The 9,561-nt window shown below is 40.2% G+C and overlaps 1 protein-coding gene across 2 annotated transcripts in view; it reads right to left on the minus strand.

The window, feature by feature from the left end:
- Positions 1 to 332: 332 nt before the first annotated feature.
- Positions 333 to 9,561, minus strand: part of CHRNA9 (cholinergic receptor nicotinic alpha 9 subunit) — a 10,912-nt gene continuing 1,683 nt past the window's right edge. The window contains exons 1-5 of one of the 2 annotated variants that reach the window (XM_003205855.4): positions 5,262 to 6,072; positions 4,018 to 4,163; positions 3,042 to 3,196; positions 1,848 to 2,380; positions 333 to 1,405 (exon numbers count right to left, since the gene is read on the minus strand). In XM_003205855.4, coding sequence (XP_003205903.2) covers positions 855 to 1,405; positions 1,848 to 2,380; positions 3,042 to 3,196; positions 4,018 to 4,163; positions 5,262 to 5,331 — 1,455 coding nt within the window. In that variant the 5' untranslated portion in view covers positions 5,332 to 6,072 and the 3' untranslated portion in view covers positions 333 to 854. Of the gene's footprint in view, positions 1,406 to 1,847; positions 2,381 to 3,041; positions 3,197 to 4,017; positions 4,164 to 5,261; positions 6,073 to 9,561 lie in introns of those variants that run through there. The other variant, XM_010710261.3, reaches the window with a different exon arrangement.

The following is a 9,561-nucleotide window of genomic DNA, read 5'->3' on the forward strand; positions in this document are numbered from 1 at the left end:
TAAAAGCCCATCTTGCACAAATGTCCAGGGCATGAAATATGCAGGGAGGATAGAAGAAGCCCTTCTTACTATTAGATTCAGGAAGAAGGGAATGGAAGAGAGGCCCCATGACCTGCTGTGGAAGAAGTCCTGGCAATCTGGCTTACTGGACCTGTCAGGACAAATATTTAGCAGCAGAAAATGATTAAAAGGAAGATCAAGGTAACCATCATATTTGGTAAACCAAATGGCATCAGAAGCGAAAGGCACACCACAGAGCAGAGGGACAAGTTGGGCTATGAGCGGATATGAGCAGTGACCAGAAAAAAAGCCATTAAATTAAAAAAAAAAAAAAAAAAGAAAAGTAAGAGCAAAAAAGCTAAACTAGGAAAATAAGCTAGACAAGGGTAAAAAAATAAGGCAATGCCACATAGGGATAAATTCCAGGAATTGTCATGATCTTGCAAATATCCCAACTTTGTTCTGGCAGAGAGAAAAGGTCAGCTAAGTTTCAAGGTGCAGAGACACATCTCTCTGAATACAGTGTACCCTGATAGGCTGTCTGCTCCTTCACTGCAATGCTCCACCTGATCAGCCTGCAGTCATGGCCACCATTCATCAAGACAGAGCACAGACTGCTTATCCAACGGCCTCATCTGGGCTGCACTCCCTTATTTATAGCAATGAAGTCACTAGTAAAGCCCTCAGTTGAGCAACGTCTAAAGATGCGTTGCAGCCTACTGAAATTTATTGTTACTGAAGTTTATTGTTACAGAACGGAAGACACAAAAACCTCAGAAGCACACCTATCCCACAGCTCCACTGAAAGGAGCTGACTCAGTACATTCATACCTACACAACATGTTCATCTGCAGCTAAGCTGCTTTCCCAATGACAAGCACGCTCATAAAAAACACCATGATAAAAAAAATCCACATGAAAAACCTGTCCATCACCTTTGCCACTTTCTTCCACTCAATTCCTTTGGCCCGGTTTGCTTTATGGTCTCGAACACAATTAGCAATATATTCAATATTTTTAATCAGCATTTTGTAACAGGAACGGCAATTAACATTCTCCCTAACATTTTCACCATGAACTCCAAAGCTTTTATTCAGATTTCCATTCAGATTTTCCTTGAGATCACTGTCATCATTTCCACTGGAAAGGTGATTTTTTCTATCTGCCCCCTGACACATGTCACCACCCTCTAACCTGTATTCTTGTTCCTTCTCTCTTCGTGGACTTGTACAATTTTCACCCACATCATAAACAAAAAAAATTTTTGACATATAGTCCAAGATTACCACTCTGGCCCACTGTGGAACAGGCTTTGCTTCTGAGCCACAGTGATGGACATTCATTATAATGATTGTCAGCGCAGTGGAGGCTGTGATCATGGTCATAGTTGCTATGTAATACTTGCCTGGAACACAAAATAAAATTATATTAAAGATGCTATCCACATTAAAAAAAAAAAAAAAATCAGTGCAGAAATAGCAATGTGACAAAGGGGTTGGAAAGCACAGGGAGGGACACAGAGAAAGCAGTCCAAGGCTATGTCCTGTCTGCTTAGAGTGATAGATGGGTAAGGAAGGTACTCAAATACAGCAAGTCATAATGTGGGTGGGAATTAATTCTGGTGAGAAAGTTAGCATAAATAAAATAAATACCAAGTAAATGTAAAGAGCTTCAGTTTAACTGTACAAATACCATGCATACTTCAAGTATTTCACTAGATATTTTTTTTTCTTAACAAATGCAGCCAACATTTATCTTCCGAAAAGCCATAGATGACACACAGTCAATCCGACATACAGCCCTGATTTCAATAAGCCATGTTTAAGAACAAAGCATGTAAAACTCACCTATCAAAGGTACGTTTTCAGAGGGAGGCATAATCTCTGCAACCATCAGCTGGAACACAGTCAGAGCAAGAAGAACTGTAACACCTAGAGACACTTTTTCTCCAGAGTCTGCAGGGAGATAGAATCCAAGTGGAGCGAGGAAAGAGATCAAAATGCAAGGAAGAAGAAGATTAAATATGTAGAAAGATGACTTCCTTTTCAAAATCAGCGTAAACGTTACATCTGGATAAGGCTCAGAGCAGCAGCCGTAAGTGATTACATTCTTAACCGCTGGCATACCATGAATCTCCCATTCCACGTCTTCTACAAAGTCAGAAAGGTCACCACTATCAAGAGAATTGATGATGTCTACCTGATTACCATTATAGGTCCAGGAACCAAATGTAAGGTTGCACTGCTGGCTGTCAAAAGGAAAATAAGATACATCCACTACACATGAGCTTTTTGTGATAGCAGGTGCATCCCAAGTGATTTTTCCATCATATCTCAACACAACATTAGTATTCACAGGTTCTGAAAAGTCGTCATCAGCCCTAAAAGACAGAAAAGCAACAGTCAAGATTGATATGCAGCAATTCAGTGCACGGGTTGGGGAAAGCTGGGGGGAGATCCTGGCTTCACAGCATTAAAAGCATGCTTCTGAAAATGTGTTATTTATTCATATTGATTTTTACTAGAAACTTACTATATTGCTTACTACATTATTTACAAGTACCAGTCCCCATTAGTGCCAAACATCAGTGAAACTAAATTATACTGTATACTGTATTTCTTGGCCATTGCTTCTTCAAACTTGACCTCAAACAGGACACAGTGAAATACCAGATTCATTAAAAAATTATGATAATCTGCTGTTCATTACTGGCCAGGGAGAGCAGACAAGATGGAGCCTTTGCATACCACCTTCCTGTAGGCACCCTCTTCCAGAGTTCTTCAGCAGCCTTTGCAGAAAGCATTTAAGATTGACAATGTTCAAAACTCACTGCAAACAAGAAATTCATACCAGCTCTGCTATGTAGCTGGATCCATTGCCAAACTATCTTATCTATGGCTTTAGGGATGATCAGTAATAAATATTAAGACAACAAATATATTCCCTGCTAATGTAAAATGAAGTTCAGGCTCCATGAGTCATTTCTTCTTCTACCCTCTCTCTTACACCCATTCAAGATGATTCTCTCTGGCCTCACTCACTTGTTATAGAGGACAATATCTGGCCTCCAGACCAAATTGCTTGGAATTCTGATAGAATCCAATCCATCGTATTTATCCTTATCCCATTTGAGATATGCATCATACCAGCTTTGTCGAATCCATAAGTAAGCTGTTAAAATTTGGTTCCTTTCATCCTGTATAAAAAATACAAAAATATTTCTCGCTGAAGGTGAAAAAAAGTACATTCTAGATGCTGACAGCATTTGTTGTACAGCTTTAAAGCAGTGCCCAAAACAGGCCTGAATACTGACAGTCCACAGTACTTCCCACACAGGTACATATGTACATACAGTGCATGGGGAGCTTCTCTATTCGATCCTCTACGACTCTCTTGTTCAAACCTTCCTCTCAAAAGGAGGATTATTTTCCCTGCACCCTCCCTAGCTTTAAATACAGTTACCTCCGTTTCTTGTATCTCTAAAAAGTTCCTTTTTCCACAGTCAGAATAACAGCAGATTTAGCTTAAAACTCTGAAAGCTTGAGGTCTTGAAGTTGTAATTCACAAGTCAGAAGTGATTTTCCTTTTCCCTTCCAGACAAATTTTCTTTTCCCTTAGAAGTGTTGAACCAAGTGTTGAACTGGTTGAACCAAGTTTTTAAGAAGTTACTGGAAGCTAAAATATGGGGTTTAAGGAGAAATTAATTGCTCCTTAGAAAAAACACTCCCTCTTTCTATTTAGTAGCAAAAGTTGCCTGAAAGCTGGAATACAAACACTTTACTGATACTACAAAAAAAAATTCTTAACAATTTAGCAGCTGTAAGTTTGTAGACACGTAATGGAAGTTGTACAACTGCAATCAGATAAGACTATTAAGAACTGCAGAACATGACCCTTGTGAGGAATCATTACTGAAGTTGTCACAGCAGTATGCAAGCTGCTTTCCTACTTCAAACAAGTTAGCAGTTGGTACGTTTCTGCACATTTTCAGAAAAACAGAACTGTATTTTTACTCACCATGTCTTTAATTTGGGACAATGTTATCTGAAGGGTAACATTCAGCACTTTATCTGTGTCTTCCACTGGTCTTAGAGCATTTGAATAGTCTTCAAACAGTTCACTGAACAGCATCTGAGCATATTTCCCTTTGGCTGATTCTACAGCTGGATAATAGATTTGTTCAGTACATCAGATTAAGCACCGAGCAATATCAGAAGCCATCCCCTTCCAATAGCTTCAAATAGCATTTGCTATATTTATCATACACATACTGTAGAGTATAATTTAGTGCAGAAACAGAGCAAACCTGATAAAGTTGTTCAAATAAAGATAGCATTCACCTGTAGTAAATGAATAGCTAGCCCTAGCTTTTCACACCTACTTGAAAAAAACAAAAAAAAATCTGTATCCAGAGATTCTTGCCATTTTTTGAAAGTAAATATCATTACATTTATTTTACTCATATCTGGAAATTATTGACTGAGGGACATCTGCCAAACTAAAATTACAAGCAAAGGCTGAAGTCAAAACTGCTCCCAAGCTAATAACTTGTGACATCTCCCTAAACACAGCACTGATAGATTCATGATACCTTCAGAATTTACCTCATCCCCCACGCTCTCTTTTCTTTTTTTTTAAGCAGCACTTGGAAATATTCCGAGCTGCTTTTCTTCACAATTTAACAATTACAAGAAAGATGAACACATCCTTGGACCAAAACATTTCCCAGAGCATATATTTGAAGGCATTTATTGCTATCCACATGCCATGGATAGCACACCAAAACTTCAAGTTGTAAACACTTTTGCTATTCCGTACTACTTTATGCATCATAGTTTCTCAAGACAGGGTCTCTATTATCTTTAGATTCATGCATTTTTGCAAGTAAAGGATGAGGACAGTGACATTCACAAGGCTTGTACAAATGCCAGCTGGCATAGAGTAGGAAGCAAGCGTTCTGGAACGCACCGCTCTTTGGTGACTCACAGTCACTTCCTGGGCTAACCAGAGTTCAAAGAAAAACCTCTTGATTAAAAAGAAATCTTAACAAAAGCTTCATAAGGAGCGTTTAGATCTATCTGGTTATATATAATCCTTCATTTTGTCGATACGTCAGAAAGATGAAGAATAAAAGCCAAAGAAAAACACACATGAAGGAGACTTCTGGAGCTCAGCCAAGTACGACACATCAGGACACCAACTCCTATATGAGTAGAATAAACCTCCATGCAAAACTTAGCTACCAAGAAGTGTTTTCTCACCTTGAAGCATCGCGGCTGTGAACAGCAACCAGAGAGAGACATAAAAGGATGACAGGTTATTTCTCTTCATTTCTGGACCTTAAATAAAACTGTTCACCCAGAAGCATGACAATTTTTATCACTATCCAAAACTGTAACAAAAGATGAGTTACTGTGGTACTGAAGTACAGCTAGAAGTAACACAGTCCTCCTTCTGCAGCTGTCAGTGTCCTGGAGAGATGGCCTCTGTTCCTGCAGTGCCTGGGGCTCTGCTGAACCCTCCCTCTCTCCGTAACCTGAGAGCTGCCTCCTTGAAGCTAATGCTGTGCAAGACAACAAACGGATGGGATATCAGTAGGAAAACTGTTTTCCATTGCTTTACTCCCTACAAACATAAGATTATGTTTCTTCATAGATCAGACATTTTTCATTTCTCCAGTGGGTCAAGATTTACTGACCTTACATTCAGGAATATCTTGCTCAAAACCAGTCCAGTGAAGCCTGTGAACCCTCATCAAAATAAATAAATAGATAGATAAATTCAATAACCATGGACTCACTAAGATCATCTTGTCCAACCATCCACCTGGTACTAATATTGTCCTCTAAACCATGTCCATTAAGTAATACATCTACCCTTTCCTTGAAAACCTCCACCACTCCAAGCAGCTCTTCCAGCACCTGGCCAGTCTTTCTAAGAAAAAATTTTTCATATCCAACCTGAACACCCCCCTGGTGCAACTTGAGGCCATTCCGCTAATCCTATGCCTAGTTATGCAGGAGAAGAGGCTGATGCCCACCTTGCCAGAGTCTCCTTTCAGGCAGCTGTAGAGAGCAGTAAGATCTGCCCCGAGCCTTCTCTTCTCCAGACTGAACAATCCCACTTCCCTCAGCAGCTCCCCATAAGGCCTGTGCTCCAGATCCCCCATCAGCTTCATTGCTCTTCTCTGAATGTGCTCCAGGGCCTCAATGTCTTTCTCATAGTGAGGGGCCCCAAACTGCACACAGTACTCAAGTTGCAGCCTCATCACAGCTAAGTACAGCGGGATGATCACCTCTCTGTTCCCGTTGACTGCACTATTTCTGATACAAGCCAGGATGCTGCTGGCCACACTGCAGGACCATGTTCAGCTGAGCATCAACAACACCCCCAGATCCTTTTTCTCCACACAGCTTTCCAGCCACTCTGCCACAAGCCTGTAGCATTGCACGGGGATAATAATACCCTCCTCAATATTTAGTTGGTGTGGTTACACCTGAACATCCCACATCCAATATGTCACACAGCAAAAACTACAACCTACTTACTTGTATACTGACAAAACAAAGTTTTGACCTACCAAAGTGATGCTGTGGAGAAGAGATGTAGCTACACCAAGAACTACTGATAACAGAGGCAACAATTGCCAGGGATCACTGAGCACTTCTAGAACCAAGAGTCATATTTCTTCACCACAGGTTGGAGAGAATCTTGTGAACAGTTGCACTAGAAATACAGACCTGCTGAGATGTGCAGACTGATGCTGTAATTAGTATATAACCCCATATATTAAAGAACCATGCTACTTTAAAACACTAGAACTGCTGTCTGAGGTGGATGGTGGTGGTACAGCAGCAGAGATTGAACCTTCCAACCAATACTGTTACTTTTAGTTGCTGTATGGCAGATGGCAGCAGAGCGCACTCTGACAAAATGGCAACTAACACAGAATTGACAATGAAACAAAGGGTGCCTCTGAATTTCTCCATGCAAGAAAAATAGCACCCCTTGACATTCTTCCATGCTTGCTGAACATTTATGAAGAGCAGACAATGGTTGTGAGCACAGAGAGTAATGCATTTCAGCAGTGACAATAACAGTGTGAAGGGCAAGCCATGTTCCAGACAGCAATACTGGTTTTTATGAACATGGCACACAGACTCTTGTTCATCACTGGCAAAAGTGTATGGCCATTGGTGGTGACTGGGTTTTAAAACAGTGTTTTATAGTTCAGAATTTGCTCCATCAAATGGTGTTATTGCGCTCTTTGTATCTACTGTATTTTCCATGGACATAAATGAGGCATTTCTTTCAGAATAACCAACATGATATTTCCAAGGAAAGATCTCAAAATAAGTACACAAGAAGCATGCTTGTATATGCTGATTATTCAGTTTAATCCTACGCGTGTATAAACTTCATGTTATTCACTATAAACGTGTAACCAGTATATTCCTGTCATATACCCAGGAGCTGTTGCATACATGATATACAGACAGTGAGTATGCATATCATAGAATGCTCTGAGTCAGAAGAGACCTTCAAGATCATCTTCCACCCCCCAGCCAATAGGCCAGGGCTGCCACTCATCAGACCAGGCTGCCTAGGGTCCCATCCAGCCCAGCCTTGAGCACCTCCAGGGATGGAACATCTACAGCTTCTCAGGGCAACCTCTGCCAGTGCCTCACCAGTCTCTGAATAAAAAGGATTCCCTTTAAGACCGAACATAGATCTCCGCTCTTCTCATTTAAAACAGTTTCCGCCTTCTCCTATCACTATCAGACCCCATAAATTTTTGGGGTCTCTCCCACTTATAAGCTCCTTTTAAGTACTGGAAGGCCACAGTGAGGTCTCCCCAGAGCCCTCCCTTCTCCAGATTCAACAAGCCCAAGTCCCTCAGTCTGTCATAACAGGAGAGGTGCTCTAGCCCTCTGATCATCTTCATGGCCCCTCCTCTGAGCCCACTCTAACAGCTCTGTCTTTCTTGTGGAAGTCCCTAGGACTGGGTGCAGTACTCCAGCTGGGGCTTCATGAGGGCAGAGCAGAATGGGACAGTCACCTCCTTTGCCCCGCTGGCCCCCTCCTCTTCTGATGCAACCCAGGATCCAGCCAGCCTTCCAGGCTGCAAGTCCACACTACTAAAACAAGAAATACTTGTGATGCTTGAGCTGCTACATTAACTACACAGTACTAACAAAAAAATATAAAATACATCCAAAAGCCTTTTCAATATTAAAGACTTAAGAACTTTAACAATCTTAGTATGCCAGACCATTGGTCTCCTCTAGCTTTTTTCCCCCCAATAAATCTGATTTGTGATTTTAAACCAAACATCCCTGAAGTAGACATTTGTGTGAAGGCTGAGTATTAAGATTTGTTATTTAATGATCTGAGAGATTCATCTAGACACCCACACTTCCTTGGAATATAGTTTCAAATTGTGGCTTAATCTATAGTAATACTACTGCCAGGTGAAATATTCCATTTAGCAGTTGAACAGAGTCTAAACAGGAACAGAGTATAAGTTTATTTGTCAAACAGTTCTATTTTTCCAGCAACATGTCCTTCTATGAAGTCAGGAATATAAATACAAAGCAGATTACAGAGATAATTTCAGAGTCACAGGTGTTTGCAAATTAGATTCAAGTCATTAACTTCTCCTAAAACTAAACGTCACAACTCAGTGGAAACAAGCGATCTTGCTAGAGTGCATCTACCAGCAGATGGCCCTATTAGCCAGCCCACCAGTTTACCCAGACATTCAAGATGATTTTTGTTTATCTTGTTTATAATACCATCACTTTTTGGATACTTGGATTAGTTTTGCTGATTATTTACCTTTCCTTTAATACAAGATGAACAAAGACAAGATTTTCTTTCAAAGAAGGTAAGCAGAAAGAACAGAACTATTTAATGGCTAATTGTGGCTCTGGGTCTGCCTAAATTACATACATAAAGTTAATCACAGGAAGGTCTCAAGGAGGCAAACATAAATCATTGTCAAAAACTGTTACAATATGAAACCATATTTAGAGTACTGACTGCTTCTGGTGCTGCAGAGAGAAATTAAGGCACAATATCCAGCCCCATTTCCTTATGATTTTATTCAAACATTTGACTTTGCTCTGTTCTTTTCATAGCCAGTACACACTTTGACATTGTGCTTGCCTTCACATTCAATGGGACAGCATTGTATCATTCATTCCACAGTGCACTGAGCCTGTGTGATGCTCTCATGACAAATAACTTTACTGTTCTAGGCAAACACATAAGTTGCAGTGTAGAAACATGCAAAATACAAATGCAGTGTAACACCATGCAAGGTAAGTTTAACTTTGCATACATTTTATGGAGAGACTGAAGGTGAGGAGGATCTCTTTGCATATTAAGTATCTAGAATCTGGAAGTTTTTATCTTGGACAAATAACAAACAAAACAGAAAAGTTTAAAAACTTTTTTTTTTTTAAATTGAAACAACAAATTGTACAATCTTTCCTGCTAAAATAATCCTTTACCCCTGAGGCTAAGGTTTTAACATGTATGTTTTCAGGGTTTTTGTCT

The sequence above is a fragment of the Meleagris gallopavo genome, chromosome 4 (assembly GCF_000146605.3).
Source record: "Meleagris gallopavo isolate NT-WF06-2002-E0010 breed Aviagen turkey brand Nicholas breeding stock chromosome 4, Turkey_5.1, whole genome shotgun sequence".
Lineage (NCBI taxonomy): Eukaryota > Metazoa > Chordata > Aves > Galliformes > Phasianidae > Meleagris > Meleagris gallopavo.